Here is a 22,046-nt window from a genome sequence, read left to right on the forward strand (position 1 = left end):
ACCACTAATATTTAACTTCAAAGCAAGCTTGGTAGAGTAGCTTTGGTGGAGGCCCTTAATTGCTACCCAGATTTTCTTTCTTCTTCGTCAATTCTTGACAATTGGTTCCCAATAAAGTTATTAGCTCTGTTAAAAAATAAGTTTTCCAAAACTTTTCTATCTTTTCTCTTTTTGTCATTGCTGCAGATACTTTTGCAGTGTTAAATAATGAATATAATTAATAGGGTTGGGACGATAACGGATAACGAGCTTTAAGGTTTTGCATGATTCGCGAGAGCAATCATAATGAGAGAAAAATATTAATTAAAATAAGAATGAATATAAAATTATTTTAATAAAGTATACGAAGATTTAAAGAATAAAATATATGATATTTTTGAGCCATGGGTAGACAAAGAAAAGAAGAAAAAAAACATTGAGATTTTAATTAAAATTTGGTTGGTCCAATTATAATGTTCTACATGCCAAGGCATTGCTTTTTTTTTTTTTTTTTTTTGAACAAATCGAATCATTCTTCATAAATCATCAAATAGTGATCCAATAATTAGGATCTAGGGACAATCTGTTCCCTAAGAATAACATCAGAAATACAACTGGGAATCTCTTCCAACCACACACTATCTAAACAAAAGGCAGAAGCCTCCTTTGCGAGTCCGTGTACTGCATACTTGAATTCTCTAGGCGCATAAACAAAATGGATAGATTGAAAAAAGTCAAGCTCCCTCTTAATAGCCTCTACAAAATGCCCAAGTCGGGAAAGATAAGGAGGGTTAGAGTTTATTTCTTTGACGACGTTCAAAGCATCCCCTTCCATAATGACATCCCGAAACCCAGCTTCTTTGCAGAACACAACTGCCTCCAGTGCTGCACACATCTCAGCAGTATCCGGCGTAAAAGATTGCCTCCAATATGAACATTTGGCCCCCACAACTTTCCCTGCATAGTCCCGAGCCACAACTCCAATACCAATACAACCCAATGAATTATTGATAGATGCATCCCAATTAATTTTAATAGAGCCAGGAAAAGGAGATTGCCAACCTTTGGGAGAATCCTTTACCTCTACTTTTGTTTCCCTAGACGGCAAAGATGAAATACTAGCTTGAAAAGCATTAAGGCCAGCCTTAGCTTGTTGCACCACAGTAGAGGGATGTATCCATTTCGTATCAAAAACAATTCTTTTTCTTCTGAACCAAATTCTCTAAAACAAGAAAAGCCATCAGCACCAAGTCTTCATTGCACAGCCTATCAGAGAAATATCTGAACAGTTGCTGAAAGAATGTTCCCATGAAACTGCTCTTCTGGAAAATCCGTTGACCGCACCCCCAAATATCTTGTACAGCTGGGCAACTCCAAAGGGCGTGGAGAACGTCTTCGTCTTCTATTAGGCAGCAGGGACATGTTTTTGAGTCAACAACTCTTTTTAAGAATAAATTAGACTTTGTGGGAAGAATATTTCTGCTGGCCCTCCACAAAAACATTTTCACAGAATTTGGAGCTTTTAGTGACCAAATATCCTGCCAATAGCCATCTCTTTTCACTGGATTTGAACACTCACCTTTGCTTTTTTGATGCAGCTCCATGTAGAGGTGATAAGCGCTTCGGACTGAAAAAAGCCCTGTTTTAGTGCCCAGCCAGATAAGACGATCAATAGAAAAAACCGGACTTAAGGGAATATTTAAGACCTTTGTCGCCTCCTCCTCACTAAGCACTTCCCTCACGAGATCCGAATTCCACTCCTTCCTGTTAAAATCAATAAGAGTAGCAACTCTTGTCTCCGCTGGCAGACTGCTAATTGGGGATTGAATAGCATAGGAAGATGGACTATGCACCCATTTGTCTCCCCAAATCCTAATCTTCTTTCCATCTCCCACCCGCCAAAGAGACCCATGTATAATAAGCTCTTTTGCATATAACAAGCTTCTTCAAGCAAAGGAAGGCCGGTTCCCTAATGATGCCTCCAAAAAAGAGGAGTTCTCATAGTATTTGGCTTCGAAAATTTTTGCAGTGAGAGAATCTGGATTTTGAAGTAGCCGCCATCCTTGCTTAGCTAACAATGCCTTGTTAAACAAGACCAGATCTCTGAATCCCAAACCCCCTTCCAATTTTGCACATCCCATTTTCTCCCAACTCAGCCAAGCTATTTTCGAGTTCTTTGATATATGACCTCACCAGAAACGTTGCATCATGCTGTTTATCTCTCTGCACAGGGTGATAGGAAGCTGGAACACACTCATGCTGTACGTAGGGATGGCTTGGATTACTGCCTTAAGTAGAATTTCTTTCCCCGCCTGCGACAGAAACTTGACCTTCCAATCCTGCAGCTTCTTCCAAATTCTGTCTTTTACATTATTGAAAGCTTTGACCCGAGATTTCCCAACAAGGCATGGCAAGCCAAGATAGGTATCTATACGGTTAGCCTCTGTAAGCCCAGATAAAGATAGGATTTCCTCCCTCTTTTCCGCACTAGTATTCCGGCTAAAGAAAATAGCCGTTTTTTGTATATTGAGCTTCTGTTCCGACCCCGCCTCATAAGTGCCCAGAATTCTGAATAAGCGTCTCCATTCAACAGAATTAGCCTTACAGAAAACCATGCTGTCGTTTGCAAAGAACAGATGGCTAAGCCTCGACCCTCTCTTTGATGTGGGAACCCCTGTGAGCACCCCCGTATTAACTGCTTGTTGAATGAGGGAACTTAAAGATTCAGCACAAAGCAAGAAAAGATAGGGGGAGATGGGGTCCCCCTGTCTGATACCATGGGTCGGTTTAATATGACCCACCGGCTTCCCATTTACGACCACGAGTAGGAAACAGATTGAACACAAACCATTACCAACCGAATCCACCTAGCATCAAAACCCAACTTGCTCATCATAGCTTCAAGAAAATTCTATTCCACCCTGTCATAGGCTTTGCTGGCAATTGTAATAAACTGCAAATGAAATATGGGTGCAAAGTAACAAAACCCCGGCTTTCCTACACATAAACATTAAATCCAAGAGGGCAAATCTTTCATTGATACAATCTGCTTCAATAGCCTCTGCGTATTTCACTGTCTGTTGCAGCATCGATTTCTTCTCATAATCTCAGGTCAATAATCCCTCTTCGTTTGAATTTTCCTTCACATTACTAAATTTTCCCGAGAAATTTTTTTTTTCCCGAGAAAACAGAGGGTTCATGAACTGCTTCAATGGCTGTAAAGCTCTCATCTTTGGCCATTTCCAAGAGAATTCCCAAATGGGTCAATCAAAATGCATTCATTTCTTCAGTTTCATGTGCTAGTAGTATTGAAATTTTGCTAGAAAACAATCAGAACCCACCGAACTCATCAGATTTTGAACAAACTTTTCAGTTTTTTGGAAATCAGCTCTCTCCGGATAACTCATTCCTCATAACCGTAATCGCAATTAGGGTATCCGGTTATTCACTTTTAAATAACTGCAATTGGTACTCACAACCGGCACCGAGTACAGGTTGCAATTATTAGCAACCAACGATTATGCGGTTATTAAAAACCAGTTATTAATCGGTATTTGCATTTCATAAATTGTTATTTTTTTTTTCTTTTGAAATTCAACCATTCAATATTCAATATTAAATCCAACCCGTAGAAATTTCTGTATTACATCTGTGCGAGTCTCATTAATCCAATTACCATTTGTGACCATCGCTTTCCATAAATTGTTATTTTTTTTTTCTTTTCTTTTGAAATTCAACCATTCAATATTCAATGCAAAATCCAACCCGTAACCGTAGAAATTTATGTATTACATCTGCGCAAGGCTTTTTAATCCAATCACCATTTGTGATCCTTTCATCTATAAAATCGAACCCTTTAACGGATGTCCTTGCTTCAGTGGAATCCTCAACCTAGACCTCTTCATCTGTCTCCTCTTGAGCAAAAGGAAATGTCCCTTTCCTCCAAGCCAGAGTAATTGAGTAAACTTACAAATTATGGTCATCCCTGCATAACCAAACTGCAAAACAATGACTGCCAAAAATGGCTTCACCCGGTTATACAATTGAGTCACTGACTCCATAGACATGTTACATTTGATTTCTCTTAGAGTCTGGGACCCCATGAGTTGATTGAAATACCATTCCCCAAAAGAAAACCAGCAATATTTTCGACATACAATATATTAAGCACTATATATCATCGCTGACGAAGGAAGGGGAGAGTCAGCCCACCAAGGAAACATGTCCAAAATGTGGACCAGTGGGGCCTTCTTTAACGTAATTATATAGAATTAGGTTTTAATTATTTATATATATACACTCAACAAAAGAGAAAAAAACCTTCAATGGCTCTTAATTTAATAGTGGTGACTGGTGAGGGCTCTTAATTTAATAGTGGTGACTGGTGAGGGCAGTAATAGATGAATACATTCACAAGAAAAGAAGATTTGGAGACTAGTAGAAAGAATGGGCTTTTTGTTTTTTTGCAAGAGATGGTAGCATTTGGCGGCGAAGATCGGAGATGATGGCTGGAAACTTGCTGGAGTTGGTGGTGGCTAGCAGCGATGATTGGAGTTGGTGGCGATCGGCAACGGTAACGGTAACCGGAGACGGTAGTAGTTTGCAACAGTGACCAGAAATGGACCTTTAACAACAATAGACCAAAAATTGTCCAAAACATGGCCAACACTAAAGCAGGGCCTTCCTAAGGCTGCAAATTGGCCTCTTTCACCCTGTTTTAAGCCTACCCAATAAGTTTCAGGAAGAAAAAAAAAATTAAAAGGAATTACTAGACGATAAATTATTGTTAATTAAAAGCAGTCACAAAAGTTCAATAATACCAGGAAAGAAAAAGAAAAAGAAAAAGAAAGAATATTATTGAAAGATATAAACATTAACTAAATTTCTTTATGTTGTAAGTACCATTACAATTATATATATAATAGTTTATTTAAGCAGTTAATGATCTTTATGTATGATTTATGAACCTCAAGAGTTGATAAGCTGAGTATTTTTTTTTACTTTGTATATATGAGAAAAGTAGTTGCAAAGAGTTTTAACTACATATCGAGAGTCCACGTGACCGGCCGGTAGTCATCTCATATATATTAATCTCAACTTAATATATGCGAGTTTTCTCATACATTTTAGAATTTTCATCAATGCTAATGATATCAATGATGGTGAGAGTTGTAATATCTTGAAAAACTCCTGGGGCTTTTGGGTTTAAAAAAATAATAATAAAATAAAAAATAGACCTGACGTGTGGTGCGCGAGAGGGATGACTCACCCCTCAACCCCCCGAAATTAATATGTGAATTGTATGGTTTGATCTGGAAAGGCATTGGCTTAATTGCCAATGTGACGTGATAATTTTATGATGAAATATGAGACAGAGTAAGTTTGATTGTGAGCATCTTAATTATTATTTGAAACTCCCTGTGGAATAGAGATATTTATGAGCTCGGTACCAAAGCTAATCCTTGTGTGAGGGCGTCGAGAGTTGGATCCCAAATTTTGGGATTGTGCAACCATGTGTGCTTGCGAGAAGAAGTGACATGGCAATCGGTCATGGGTAAGTCCCTCACTATTATATGGGCATATCCATTGCTAGAGGCTCCAAAGAGAGTCGCTTCATCTTATCCGATAGGAGGTTTCAGTTTCAATATAGGACCACACAACATAGTTAGACGAGGCAAAATCATTTGATAATGAGTGTATGATATTGGGAGATAGTTTTTATATATTTGAATTATTGTATTATTTTTATTGCTCACAGTAAAAATACATCTATGTTGCCTATGCAAAAAAAAAAAGAAAAAAAGAAAGAAAAGGATTTATGCAAATTTAATGAAGTTTATTTCCTAGTATATTCATTGAAAAGAAAGTGCCACCTAGCTCATTGTCTAATCCAGGTGCACATAGAATCCTGGGTTTGAAACTATCACAATAAACAAGGGTCCTGATGCAAGACAAACACAAGATTGATAAGAGAATGAAAAGAGAGAAGAGAAAGAGAGAAGAAAAACAGAATTTTCTAATGTATTTGGTAGCTTTTGATGAATAATATTATTGATCACATGGTTTTGTCATCTTCTCCTGAGCTTCTTCTTCTTCTCTCTGGCTTATGTTCTCTTCTCTTCTTGGCTTCTTCTTTATTTCTTTTCTCTCTCTTTTCACTCTTTTCACTCTCTTCTCAATCTTGTGTTTGTCCTGCGTCAACTTTGGTATCAGAGCCAGGTTGTGATCGGTGGCTTGTGTCCGATGTCCCCATCAGGGCCAAATTTTGATGTTTTGCACTTGGACCAGAATCATTTTCTAAGTTGGCAGGCCCTCCAAAAAGTATGATGAAAAGGGGAAAAAAGAAAATGAAAGGCCAAATTATTCTTGTCATTCAAATGGAGTTGTGATGGCAGGGTTGGTTTGTATACATATATATGTCCTCAAACCCTATGCAAATTGAAATTGCGTACAATTGGTTATCCTAACATAATGCAGTAGCTTGGACATGAACCTGCTGCCTAATAAAAGTATGCATCAAGGGAAATCAAGAAATTGATTTTTGGCTATCCTGTATATACTAGCAAGCACCCTAATATAATTATTGTTTTGCTGCTATTACTTGTAAATTGTGAACTTCTGCTTCTGATTGCTTTATATAGTGCCTTCAGTTCTTTGTTATGAGGTGGATACTAGAGATCTTTTAGTATGAGTTGAGTCATAGGGTGGCAATGTATTATAAATTAGTATGAAGACTGATGTTAATTAATTTGTTAGATAATGCAAGGGTCAATGCAGGTTAATCCAAATATTATGGTTGTGGCCTTTGTTTATGTGGGTTAAAACCAGAAGTTAATTTTTTTTATTATATTTAACCATTGTATCAACTAAATACAAGTATGAGAAATTTAACCAGAATATCTCTGAAAATTTGGAGGAATTTGTCTCCTTTTGAATCTTCCTTTACCAATTATTTTCAGTTAATTTGAATCTTAATTAGCAAGAAGCAAATCAATATATAGCACAAAGTAGAAGGTCCAAGTTTGCATAACTGCCAACTCTGATCATAATTTGATTCTGTATTATAAATTAGTTAAAATTATTCTGTTTTTGACTAATAATTGTAATGTGGATTTTTAAAATATTAGGTCTACACGTAAAATTACGCTTTTAACAATTTATTAAAGGGTTTTCACCTTGACACTAAAATAGATATATTAGATCTTTTTATTCCTTTGATTAATTTTAGTGATTGGGGTTTGTTTTATTTTAATTTGTTGAGTTTGTTAAAAATAAAAAATAAAAATCTATTCATCTTCTTTAAGATGTGTGCATGTTTATTTGAGGTCGTCAGGAAAATTTTAATATTAACCAAGTCTTAAATAAAATAAAAATAAAAATAAAAATCGAAAACTTAGATATTGAAATGGAGATGAGAATATGAGATGGAGCATGACCAACAATTTGTCATTCATCCAACAATTGAGTTCAGCAAAACATATAATGGTTCCGTTTGACAATCTCCTCCCCTCCCCTTGCCACCTTTTTTTTTTTTTTTTTTTTTTAAAAAAAAAAAATACCAACAATTTTATAATTGTCATTAAAGTTTAATACTATTCTAACACAATAATATCTGAAAGTGAGACAAATATCATCTCATCCCATCCCAATGTATGTGATCAAGAAAGGTGAAATTGACACATAAAGACAATATATGTATAAATCTCATTAGCCAAATGAAAATCTACTATGTTTGCATGATGGCATGCACATGCATACACATATGAACAACTTTTTCAATACACTCACTAAATATTGAAAACTACTTTAATATTTATGTTATATTATAACATTTTTTCCAAAAAAAATAAATAAATTACATTCTTAAAAGCATTAACAAGGAATTAGAATCTCCAATTTAAACAATAATTTTGAGAGTACATATATATGAGAATTACTTGTCCATATAAATTTTAAACTGTTTATCTACTTATTTGTAAATGTAAGTCTCATATATGCTCTCTCGTTAGGGGTCTCTGCGTGGATAAAGGGTAGGAGTGACAGTGCATGGCTATCATCTTCCCAATCTGATGGAACTCAATAACTAATAACGTAAATATATTGATAATATTGAAGTCATTTTGAATAGGAGAGACCACAATAACTTCTTCGGGTAGGAAATACCACAATATTCCAATTGGGGAAGGAGAAAAACCACAAGATTTAATAATTCTTTTTTATGCTGAATATCACTGCTACGACCTCCTATTTATAATCTAGTGAAAACTTCAGTTACAAATTACAATCTCTAATCATTTCATTACTTTTGCAATCATGATCTCAAACTTTAAAAAATGTTAATTTAGGTTATCCATCTTTCAATTTTTATTTTTTAAAATTTTAAATTTTAACCACCCATTACAATTTTTAGTAAAATCATGTCAATTTTTTTTTTTTTTTAAAAAAAAAATACCCCCTTTTTTTTTTAATTATATATATACACTTTAAAATTCACGAATGAGTATTTTACAAATTGCCTTAAATTCTAACCAAATACCAAAATCCTTGCTGTTAGAACATATGCACCAAGCAAGGCAACAGCTTCCACTGATTCTGCAACATATGCACCAAGCAAGGCAACAGTTTCCACCGATTCTGCAATCCCAGATTCTATGCAGTCAATTTCCACCAATTATGCAGTATCAACAATCACCACAAATCATGCAGCAACTCATATGGCAAGATATAGCTGATCGCACAGCTGTAGTAACATCAACACAGCCGTGTGCCTCAAGTCAAATATGAATTCCCTTGTATACGACAATCCCATGAATCATGGGATTGCATCTCTGTAACATTCCATTTCTGTCTTTAGTCCTCTTGTATATAAGGTCCTATGTATGGCAGTGTATATTATAAAAATAAGAAAACATTTTCTGCTCAATTTATTTTATGGTATCAGAGCCTTGTGGATCACTCCTTTCGATCCTGACCTGTATCCATGGCATCCTCATCCACAACCTCTGCTGCCAACACCCAATCCACAACCTCCGCTGCCAACACCTCATCCACAACTCCCATTTTACCCACAACACCCACTGCCAATACCTTTGTTTTACCTAGTCTCACCCCACAAATTTCTAAACTAGATGGCCAAAATTATCTAAGTTGGGTACAACAATTCTTGCCATTCTTGAAAAGTCACGACCTCCTGGGCATTGTAGATGGCACTGAGCCATGCCCTGCTGAGTTTCTAGTCGATGACACTGGAAAGCCTACGACAATGGTGAACCCTCAATATTCTGTTTGGCAAAAGAAGGACCAATACCTTCTTAGTTGGTTCAACACCACTATGTCTGAAACTGTGATGTCCTCTGTTTATGGACTAAACATAGCAAGACAAGTTTGGACCTCCCTCTCTACTCGTTTTGCCTCTCAATCCAGATCCCGAGTCGCTTATCTGAAGAGGCAATTGCAGTCTCTCAACCAGGGATCACGTTCATGTTCTGAGTTCCTTAGCCAAGCTAAGTCCTAGGTTGATCAACTCACAGCTGCTAGAAAACCAGTAGAAGAGGATGATCTTCTCCTACATTCTAGGTGGACTCAACTCTGCCTTCATGCCATTCATCACTTCATTCAATCTTTCTACTCGTGACTCCATCATGACTTTTGAAGACTTTCAAGCTGAACTACTCAACTATGAAGTTCTCCTAGGAAATTACCAGTAGGCACCACCATCATTTGAATCAGGAAACTTTGCCCTCTATACGCACAAGCCAAAACCAGCAAGTTCCAACTATCATAAGGGAAAATCTGCAGGGCATCAGAAAGTCCACTATCAGCCTAATCAAAGGCGCACAGAATTTCACCACCAGCCTAATCAGAGGCGCACAGATGGTAATTTCTACTCCAAAAATCATTTCAACAATGCTACTAATTCTGTGTCTCACAATAGGGCCCCATGCCAAATCTGTGGAAAGTCTGGCGATCAAGCACTGGACTGTTTCCACAGAATGAATTCCTCATATCAAGGGAGACATCCACCTTCACACTTGACAGCCATGGTCGCTAGAGCCCAACTCCCTGCTGCTGAATTCCAATGATCAGCCCTGGTATGCTGACAGTGGAGCAAACAATCATGTTACTGCTGCAATAGAGAATCTGCAACTGCAAGAACCCTTTAAAGGTGAAGAAGAGGTTGCTGTAGGCAATGGTTCAGGTTTGCCAATATCCCATGCAGGCTCCTCTCTCCTCTACAACTCCCATTTTCCTTTTAAATTGAATAATATTCTTCATTGCCCTGGAGCAGCAGCCAATCTGTTATCTATACAAAAGTTGTGTGGATAACAAATGTTGGTTTATACTCACTGATTCTCATTTCTTTGTGAAGGACGACCTCACAGGGCAGACTTTTTTTCAAGGGCCCAGTAGGGATGGATTATATCCAATCTACCTTTCCAAGTCAGTTAATAAAGCCAGAAACGTTGTTGCCTTCCTCGGAGTCACGGCTACTTCTATCATTTGGCATCGTCGGTTAGGTCATCCAGCACCTCCTATTCTCAATAAACTCAAGCAGTCAGCTCGTCTTCACATCACTGGTTCTATTGCACATGACTCCCTATGTGAATCATGTCAACTAGCCAAGTCCAAATGTCTTCCATTTTCTGAATCAAATAATGTAACTGCTGCTCCTTTGGAAATAATACACTCTGATTTGTGGAGTTCACCTGTTGCTTCTCATAGTGGACATCGTTATTATGTTATCTTTATTGACAATTTTTCACGTTTCTCTTGGATTTATCCATTGCAACATAAATCAGAAACCTTTGAGTGCTTTGTTAAATTCAAATGTCTAGTGGAAAATCTCTTCTCTACAAGGATTATGGCATTTCAATCCAATGGGGGAGGAGAATTTACTTCCAACCAATTCAAGCATTTTTTAGTACCAATGGCATTATTCACCGAATCTTCTGTCCTTACACAGCCCAACAAAATGGGTTGGCCGAGCGCAAACACAGGCACATAGTTGAGACTGGACTCACCCTTCTAGCCCAATCCAAACTTTCCCTCCGCCATTGGGTTGATGTCTTCAACACTGCGGTATACCTCATCAATAGACTGCCTACCTTAGTGCTGAAGCATCAATCTCCCTATGTCAAACTCTTACAAAAAAATCCAGACTACTCATTTCTTAAAGTCTTTGGATGTGCTTGTTATCCCCTCCTCCGACCATACAACAATCATAAATTGATGTACAGGTCCAAAAGGTGTCTCTTTCTAGGCTATTGCTCGAATTATCGAGGATATCGATGCTATGATCCTACCTCCAAGAAAACAATCATCAGCCGTCATGTCATCTTTGATGAGAATACTTTTCCAGGTGAAGATTGGATATCATCCCTATCCGGGTCTGCTGCAAATGTTCTTGCTCCCTCCAAGGTAAGTTCCTCTCCCTCTCTCACATGCAATTCTGTTCCTTTACCTACTGATTTTCTTCTTGATCATACTCAGCCTAGCCAAGCTCCTGCCACCTCTCTGCAGCCTCAGGATGCTCCTACTACACCTAACCTACTGGCTGAACCCAACGCTTGTTCTCCTTGCTCCAATCCAGCCCCTGAGGAGCCCCTATCCGATCCTGTTTCTGATTTACCTATTGCAGACCCTATTCCTCCTACTTGTCCCTCACCTTTACAACCCATCGTGCCTTCACCTCTGTCAAATGAGCCTGTCCCTTTGTTCTCTTCCACTACACTTTCTACTCATCCTATGACTACTCGTTCCCAGGATGGTACAAGAAGACCTAAGACCTTCTCCAATTACAAACTCTTTTCTTCCACAAAACACCCTTTGATGGTCTTGCACTCTCATCTCAGTTCCAACCTCCTACCTCCAACTCCCTCACGGTTTTCTCAAGCAGTGACCTCTCCTCATTGGCGACAAGCTATGCAAGAAGAGTTCACTGCTCTCCAAGCCAACCAGACCTGGTCTCTTTGCCCACGCCCTCTTCACAAAAATATTATCACCAATAAATGGGTTTTTAAAGTGAAACAAAAGGCTGATGGCTCTTTTGATAGATTTAAGGCTCGCTTGGTGGCACAGGGTTTTGAACAAAAAGATGGGATTGACTATAATGACACTTTCAGTCCAGTAGTGAAGGCCTCTACCATAAGAGCTATCCTTGCTCTTGCTGTCCATTTTCAATGGCCCACGAGACAACTCGATGTCTCTAATGCTTTTCTTCATGGAACATTAGAAGAGGAGGTCATTATGGAGCAACCTCAAGGCTTTATTGATAGCAGATTCCCTGAGCACGTTTGCAGATTGCACAAGTCTATATATAGCCTCAAACAGGCCCCTAGAGCTTGGTTTCACAAGCTGGCCAGCACACTTCTTAGCCTTCGTTTCACTGAGTCTAAAGTCGATTACTCTCTTTTTCTCTTCCATGAATCTAATGTCCATATTTTTCTCTTGGTTTATGTTGATGATATTATAGTGACTGAGAATTCTCTCCATGCTATTACTAATCTCATTACTCAGCTGCAGCAGTCCTTTGCTATGAAAGACCTTGGTCCCTCGCATTATTTTCTTGGTATTCATGTGCAGCACCTACCTCATGGTCTTCACCTATCTCAATCCAAATACATCGTTGATATGCTTGCTCGTGCAAAAATGACTAATGCCAAGCTTGCCAAGACACCTCTTCCAGCTGGCTCTCAATTGTCTCAACATGATGGTGATCCCCTTAACAATGCTTCAGAATATCGACACTTGGTTGGAGCTTTACAATATTGCACGTTGACCCGACCTGACATTTCCTTTGCGGTGAATCAGTTATGTCAATTCATGCACTCTCCAACCACTACCCACTGGACAGCAGCCAAACGGGTCCTCAGATATCTCAAGGGCTCTATCAACCATGGTCTCTCTTTCAGCAGGGGCTCACTTCACTTGCATGCCTATAGTGACTCGGATTGGGCAGGCAATCCAGATGACCGGCGCTCCACAACAGGTTATGCCCTTTTCCTTGGTCCCTGCTTGATCAGCTGGAGTGCCAAGAAGCAGCCCGTTGTCTCCAAATCCAGCACAGAGGCTGAGTATCGATCGTTAGCCCTGGCCACCGCAGAGCTATTTTGGCTTCGAATGTTGTTTCAAGAATTTCATCTTTATCTCTCTACTCCTCCTACACTTTGGTGTGACAACTTAGGTGCTTTATCTTTGGCTTCCAACCCCGTGTACCACGCTCGCACTAAGCAAATCGAAGTGGATTATCACTTCATTAGGGAGAAGGTTGTCAACAAGGATATCCACACTCGGTACATCTCCACTCTTGACCACTACTTCTCGATTTCTGTTTCTACGTGACAAGCTACACGTGTGTTCTCCACCCGTTAGCTTGCGGGAGGATGTTAGAACATATGCACCAAGCAAGGCAACAGCTTCCACTGATTCTGCAACATATGCACCAAGCAAGGCAATAGCTTCCACCGATTCTGCAATCCCAGATTCTATGCAGTCAATTTCCACCAATCATGCAATATCAACAATCACCACAAATCATGCAGCAACTCATATGGCAAGATATAGCTGATCGCACAGCTATAGTAACATCAACACAGCCGTGTGCCTCAAGTCAAATATGTATTCCCTTGTATACGACAATCCCATGAATCATGGGATAGCATCTCTGTAACATTCTATTTCTGTCTTTAGTCCTCTTGTATATAAGGTCCTATGTATGGCAGTGTATATTATAAAAATAAGAAAACGTTTTCTGCTCAATTTATTTTACTTGCAACATTGGCCTAGGACTCTCTAGATACGACAAACCCAATGAAAGAAAAACAACCAAATAACAACTTGATAAAATAGAACAACTCATAGAGTCCTTATTCAAAAAAAAAAAAAAAAAAACTCTTAGAGTCCTTAATTGTCACAGTAGAACTAGTGGACACGTCCCCTTCTTTTCTCTCAACGTACTTCTGATTGCCACTTGGGTTTCTATCACAATCCCACCACAAAGTGATTAAAACTGACACAAATAATGTTGTTTTGTTTTGCTCACCCACGTCCATCTCTCTCTTTGTCATAAAAAAATAAAAAAAAATAAAAAATAAAAAAAAATAAAAAAAATAAAAAAAAAAAAAAGAGAAAAGAAAGAAAGAAATTGGCTTTCATTTTCTACTCAAGGAAAGAGAAAAAAATTTGATGGCTATGTAATAGACGAATACATTCACAATAAAAGAAGATTTGGAGACTAGGAGATCGAAAAAGTGGGCTTTTTTATTATTTATTATTTATTTTTATTTTCAAGAGATGGTAGCGGTCAACGGTGAAGGCCAGAGGCCCGGAGATGATGGCAGCCAACAACAATAATTAGAGTTGTTGGCGGTAGGTAATGGTAACCGGAGTTAGTTGTATTTTGCAATAGTGAGCAAAAATAGGCCTTTAGCAACGATAAACCGAAAATGATCCAAAACATGGCCAATTATGGGCCAAAAAATAGTGCCAACTTGATCAATTAATAAGCTAATGTTCTTTATCTATGAACCTAAAAAGTTGATAACATGAGTCTGAAAATTTTTTTAACTTCCATGTGACCGGTACAACAGTTTGAAAAGTACTAATCGGTTCAGCAACTTAATAAATGAAGTAATTTTACAAGTCTCTCTTGTATCAATCAAATAATAAGATGACTTTTAAAATTATCATTGCGCTTATAATTAATCATTATTGAATTCTGGTCAAATGACCATTTTAAAATATACCTCATTATTAGAAAGATACAAAAAGATTTTGTAAAATTAATGGTAATAAAGTTCACGCTCGCCAGGTTAAGAATTGCAAACCACTTATTTTATCAAAACAACTCACAGTAAAAGAACAATAAGAACTACACATCCAAACAGAATCGAATAATATATATATATATATATATATATATATATATATATATATATATATATATATATATATATATATATAGCAAGGAGTTTGTCGTAAGCAATGTATGTCGAAATAAATAATTTAAAATAAGCTTCTCTCTCTTTTTACACATAAATGTGAAAAGTAATTAATTAGCCGTTAAAGAAGTTATATAATTACTTCACTCTCTCTTTTCTACTTAGTTCTTATAAACAATATACATGGCTCGAAGCCAACTTCCAACTCTGGGCCCTGGACTCCAAATGGGGTTGGAGTGGTGCGTGCCAACCCCGGCCCACTCCATATGGTATACTTTTTTTCTTTTCTTTTTTTTTTTCTTTTTTTTTTTTTTTATAAGTTTTTAACTTTTGATATATTAATATAATTTTTCATTAAATGTAACATGTGTCACATTTTTACTGAGTATGATGTGGCAACCTAAGGGGTTTTGTCAAATTAGTAAATGAAAATTGACTTGGGGAAGTAATTTGTTAATTTCGCCTGCCACGGGAATGTCTCGGTTAATTTTTATATCACATGGAGTGATTTATAAATTAGACCAACAACATGGACAAATTTTACATTTTTCCCTAAATTTTCAGAACAACACTGTGATATTCATCCATAAATATTTGCAATAACTATAACATGGCCCATTTTTATTAAATAAATAATTCAAATTCTACCTTGTTATATTAAATAAATAACTCTTAGCCTAAGTCTTAGGTTGTGTTTAACATTGCGATTTCGTAGACAAAAAATATTATTTTAAACAAAATCGTAGAAAATAAATCGTTTGGAAATTATGTTTTATAAAATTGTGATTTGAAAAGCAATAAAATCTGTTTTCCTAAATCACAATCAAGGAAATGCTTTTTTGAAAACGCAAAATTTTAAGGGTTAAATACATTTTTAGTACTTGAGTTTTGAAAACTTTATTTTTTAGTACCTGAGTTTCAATTTGTATTGCAGATGGTACTTAAGTTTTGGAAAAAGACGGACTTGGTACCTCCATCTATTTTTCCGTCCAATATTTAACGACCCGCCACGTGTCAACCATTGAGGTTGACATGTGGCACTACATATATAAGAAAAAAAGAAAAAGAAAAAATTGATGGGTTTTGGCCCTTGGGGGTGGCTCGAATTTGAGGGTTTGTCCATGGGGCCAATGGCCACGGGGGTGGTTCGGCCACCCCAAACCGACCAAGGGGGTGGCTGAAATACAAATTGAAACTTATGTATCATCTGCAATACAAATTGAAACTCAGGTACTAAAAAATAAAGTTTTCAAAACTCAGATACTATCTGCGATTTTACCAAATGCTTAACTATGTTTTTAAAAATCAATTTATCAAATTTCACATTTTAAAATCACAAACCCAAACAACCTTAGCCATTATTCATCTTAATCGTTGGTCTTGCTGTAAAAAATAATAATAATAATAATAATAATAAATAAATAAATAAATAAAAAAATGAAATGACATTTCAACGTAATTTCACCAGAAAGTGGTAGATTTAACCCGTGCTTTTTTTTAACTAAAAAGCTCACGCCATTTGGTCAAGCAGTAAACATCGTTTTTTTTTAGTGAAATAAAACGCAACTCGATCTATTTGCTCGTGGGAAATGTCTTATTTGATTTGAAATGGGAATATATTGTTAACATTTGATATGTTGTGTTAACACACTGTTTTGGTATTGAATATTTAACAATGGGGATAACAACGAGTTAAATCCACATTAAGGATCGCTTGTAAAAATAATGAAGAGTCCATATTATCGATTTTTGACAACAATATAAAAACCATTTGGCCATTTTCTATGTCTTAGTTTCATAAAACAGAAAATTTTGAGAATTGGAAAAAATAAACACACGAGTATTTTGAAAATTTGGATAGGATTTAACAATCTAATATTTTGTTCACATAATCACTGCAACGGACTTCTTCACTCCTCATTCACGCTTTTCTCTCTCAATTCTCTCTCCACCCGATACTCGTGCGACTCCTCCCGCCACCACCGCTGGCCCATACCTACCTCCTCCATACCCACCACCGCCACCATATCCACCCCTGACACCTCCTCGCCCACCAGATCTCCCATTGCCAGCCCAGACCCACCTCCTAACAGTCATTTTTCACACAGGATGCTCGTAGTCGCCTCGCCAAGAAACAGTACTGTCATCTCCCAGTGCCTGATTTTACATTATGAAATCATCATCACCACCTTATAGCCATTTGATTTTACAAAACCAAACATAGATAGTGAGTGTGTACGTGTGTGTCGAAGAGAGAGAGAAATAGAGAGGACTCTTTGTCGTATGGAAGGCGATTTCGGTAATTAAGCAAGTCATTGGCTCCGCAGGCCATTCAGGCAAATCATCCTTTGCTGTATGGAAGGCGAATTTGGTTAGGGTCTTGCTCATTGTGGAGCCTTGGGGACGAGCTTGGCGATGAGGTCTCCATCGGAAATGGAGACGTGATGAGGTGAGGATTGGGCTGAGGTGAAGACCCGCGCGAATTCACATCCTTTATATTAAAGGACGTGAATAATTCATGTCATTTTCCTAACAAACGACGTGAATCCATATTTCTTTTAAAAGTGATGTGAATTTATGTCCTTTTTTAAGAAGATTCGGAAATTCACGTCCTTTTATATAAACGATGTGAATAATTTACGTCGTTTGTTTTACGAAACATCGTAATTTATTTAGTTCACAATGTTTATAAAAAAATGACGTAAATTTTTTTAATTTAGCGTCTTTTAAAAGTAAAGGACGTGAAAATTACATTGTTTTGAAAGAAATGACATATCTCAAAAATTAATGTCGCTTGTTGTAAACGACACCAAAAAAAAAAAAAAAGTCACAAAATGCGAGTTCTTTTGTAGTGATCATGTTATCTCTCTCTAAGTTGACCCAAAAGTGTTTATCATAGTTTGGACAGTGCTTTTTGGTTAAATAATTTCTATGATCAGATTAAATTGTTAGTGCTTAAGACTTTGAGAATCTTTTTTAATGACAAATATCTTTTGATTTTAAGGTGCAATTGGACCAAAATCAAGCATGATGTTATGAGAAGTTGTGACTTAAAAGAATCCCCTCCCAAACATTAAATTTCTTAACTTGTAACATTGCAATTATATTAGTTTATTTAAGCAATTATATTATTGATCATATTTGTTAATTACTGTTTCTTGCTGGTATTTATTTTATTTTAATCTTATATCTGATAAGTTAAATGCTTAATTGTCTTTCATTCTTAAAAAAATTGTAATCTCAACTTAATTGTATATGTGACTTTACTCATTAATGTCACATCAATGATGGTGAAGTCGTAAAATGAAGCTTGAAAATATTTGAAGCACGTACAAGCTATCGATCTTAATTTGCCAAGCCAAAAACAACATGCATTAACACTCACAGGAATGTTGGAAAGAGGTAAAGCAAGATTTTTTTTTAATACCATTAATGGGAAGTAGCTAGAGACAGGAACAACTGCAAATAATATATATATATATATACATATATATATACAAGCAAAAGTTTCAATCCAAATCAATGCATATTGAAAAAGATTTTATATAAAATGAGGCTCTCCGTATCTCTCAAACACATGAAAATGTGCTGACTACTTAAGCTATACATAGTAAAAAAAGTTAACTTCACTATTTTGTACTTTGTTTAGGTAAACAACTAATTTCCTGCCAAATTCCACGCCGTGTGTGGACGTTAAATTTACATTGACTACATACTAAGGCCATGTCAACAAAAGAGTTACCACATGCATCACATGGAGGAGAATGCTTAGTCTTCTGGACAATAGCGAGAGGATGCTCGTGATCTTTATCAATGAAAGTTCTTCCATAGTTAATGCACGGATTCTCTCCAATAACGCATTGGAAATGAGCAGTGAACTTACATTTTACACAAGAATAGAACCAATGATCAGGATGATCTCTTTCTTCTTCACAAATTAGACAATAATATTCTTCATCGGAATCATCTTCACGAGTATAAGAGAGTTTTAGTAGATGTGCATGATATTCATATCTAGCTACGAGTGGAAGAGTTGCACATCTGAAACACAAGGTGAACTCGTCACAATGAGTGCACCTGAAGTTCACACCTTTTTTACCACAGCCGTTGCAAGTTTCAGAAAAAGATGTTATAACAAGGTTGAGAGAGTGTTGGTGACCTTCATGTTCAAGGATTTCCGGAATTAAACAACATTGAACGTCTAAGTTGTACCATTTACATTCGTCGCATGTGTATACGAAGCCATGGTGATAACGTTCACAAGCACCACACCAGAACAATCCACTTGCATTCACATCCTGTGGGAGGAGGGTGAGTGGATGATTGTGAATTAGCCCTCGCTTAATGGTTGCAGGTAATTTAGTACATCTGTAATGGAGAAAAAAATTGCATTGTGCACAGCTGTAAAATGGGGTAGAAAGTATAAATTGTATACATGCCTCACAGCGCTTGACATCTACGAGCCTTTCATTGCTGAGGATTAAGTTATGTTGTGGATGACTGAAGTGATTGATCTCCCGAGGGCTAGCTCTTTCATCCTCTGCTACATCAATCCCTTCCACCAAATGAACCAATTGATTTGCATCCACCTCAGGGGTTTCACTCTGGTCCCCGTCTTCAACTTTATAATAATTTGCACATTCCATGTGAGCAATGTAATCACATTTTCTACAGTAGTAAGCGGCGTATTCTGTATTCACCTTTTTACGGCAGAGTCTACACAATACGTTCTCCTGTTTCTTGACTTGATGAAGAGTATAGGTCCGAGTGAGTGAGTGATCATGTGTACTAATTTTGATGGTATGTGGAAAACGATCACACAAAAGATGAATCAAGACTCGGCAAACACTACATTGGTAGGCAATATCCATGCTTTCCTCAGCACAAGCTTCACAAGTGAATTGGATCTGCTTCCGCATGGGAAAGAGTGAGTGTTTCTCGCAATCCTCAGCACTAATTCGCCAACGAGAAAAACATTTAATGTCGATGTCAAAATGGCAGCCGGTGAAACAACGGTAGAATAAGGAGTTATGGCAATATTCGTAGCAAACATGACAATAATTACTCGATGATGGCAATTGGAGAAAAAGGGCATGCTCTGGGTGCATGTTGTGTTGTACCACATGGGATAGTTGTTCAGAGCAGGATTTGTGAAGGAAGAAGGTGCATTTGGGGAAGGAGCATTTGTAAGCGGGACCGAATCCTAGTTCCTGGCATCCCGGACAAACAACTTCCTCCATGCCACCATTGTATTTATCCAGCTCTTCTACGGAGATCAAGTGGTGTCTCTCTCCAAAATCATGTTCGTCGATTTCAATATCTTCCGTGCATGATTTATGTTGGTGGAAGTTGCATTCCAAGCATTTGTAGGTGGGACCTCCCCATAACGGTTCCTGGCACCGCCGGCAAATAATAAAATTCTCCTCATCGCTTTCTAGCTCCTCATAGAAGATCAAGTGATGCCATAGACTGCAATCTCCTTCGAACTCCATATATCTCTCTCGCTCTCTTGCGCACACAAAGCACAATACGACGGTTATCGTTGAATTTGTGAAAGGATCATATGCACAGCATGAAGTATATAGTAAGATCGTGGTGCGTGTCAGCTGTTTGGTGTTGATCACCACCAAAGTCAACTTCACCTCCCCAAGCCCGATCAGATCAAGTTTAAAAGTTCAAGGCCTGGAGACAGGCTGGAGATCTGAGTTCTCTTTCTCTCTGGAGATCAGGTTCATAAATTTGACTGTTTGGTTGGGCACCTTTATCAAAAAATAAATGTAACAGTTTAATTTAATTTGGTTGATCAACTTTCAATCCTACGTTAACACTCACTAATGGTAAATATTTACTGAGTTATATCTCTTCAAAGAGCTGTTGAATTCAACCTAATGTAAAACAATTAAACAAAGGATATGGAAAAGAAAAAAGAAAAGAAAAAGAGAAGCAAATACGTTCAATAAAAAGTATATCTTCCCAACAAGTTTTAAAAAATTAAAGGTCCTAACTAGACTAAAAGTGGTTTTTTTTTTTTTTTTGGCTGTTATTATTATGCAAGAGGTGTCTAGAGTTCTTTTTTAATACCTTAACTAATAAGAGTAATGTTAAAAATTATTCTTTTGTCATTTTTGCGTCTCTTAAAAAATAGTATATGGCTTTTAAAATCACTATTAAGCTTATGATTGATCATTATTAATTTTGATTAAGTAGTTATTTTAAAAGTCACATTATTTTTGGAATGACACAAGAATGATAAAAAAGTCACTTTTAGCATTACTCAACTAATTAGTAACCCTTTTTAGTAAAAATAGAATAATGACAAATGACGTTACCACAATTTTTATAAGTTCAAATATTGCAAATTTCCTAATAAGTAAAATGTTTTTAAAAATAACATAATCTTTAAACACTTGCAACATGAGAACGTTCGAAGTTTCATTGGAACGATCGCATAAGAATTAATGTTTGAAGTTTCTTTCGAACTAATAGTTGTACGCAAATAGCTTTTTAAATTAAGAAATGAACCATTTTTCTCTATATATGCGGATTTTCTCTATAAGATGGTCCAGGATAAACTCTAGACCCTCCTCATTCGGTTTTTTTTTTTAGACCATGCCACCTTAGACATAAAGAGATTTTTCTCTTCCCTATTTGTTATTTTTTCTTACTGAATTCTCTTTTCTATCTTCAATTCATAATTTTTAGCTGCTGCTGTAATACACTGTCAGAACAATCTTAATTCTGTCTGCATCGGCCAGCTGTCTTCTTCGCAAAATCATGTACAATTTTTATTGCCTCCTTGAGACGCTTTTCGTATCCTACTCCAAAGTCTACGGTTGGTTCGAAGCATTTTCAACCATTGTGAACCTTTTTTTGTGTACTGATTCTTGAATCCTGTGACTCATTTTTATTTTTATTTTTTTAAAAAAAAAATGTTATTAGTAAGGTAATATATATAAGTTGAATTATTGTAATTGTGAGTCTGGATATAGATATAAGTGCATTTGTGTATATATGAATGTATAAATATACTATAAGATAAACATATAAAAATGATATTAGATTGTTTAAGATTTGAGTTAATTTCTCAAATTACTCAAATAATAAATCTTAACCATAATTAAGTAACTA

The 22,046-nt window shown here is 36.8% G+C and overlaps 1 protein-coding gene across 1 annotated transcript; it reads right to left on the minus strand.

Annotated features, from left to right (window-relative positions):
• Nucleotides 1-18,915: 18,915 nt before the first annotated feature.
• LOC133882746 (uncharacterized) lies at nt 18,916-20,628 on the minus strand. Its single transcript, XM_062321962.1, has 2 exons — nt 19,078-20,628; nt 18,916-18,995 (listed from the first exon to the last, which is right to left on the minus strand). Exons 1-2 carry the CDS (start codon nt 20,408-20,410, stop codon nt 18,937-18,939), a joined length of 1,392 nt encoding a protein of 463 aa, XP_062177946.1. The 5' UTR covers nt 20,411-20,628; the 3' UTR covers nt 18,916-18,936.
• Nucleotides 20,629-22,046: the final 1,418 nt, after the last annotated feature.

The sequence above is a fragment of the Alnus glutinosa genome, chromosome 11 (assembly GCF_958979055.1).
Source record: "Alnus glutinosa chromosome 11, dhAlnGlut1.1, whole genome shotgun sequence".
Classification (NCBI taxonomy): domain Eukaryota; kingdom Viridiplantae; phylum Streptophyta; class Magnoliopsida; order Fagales; family Betulaceae; genus Alnus; species Alnus glutinosa.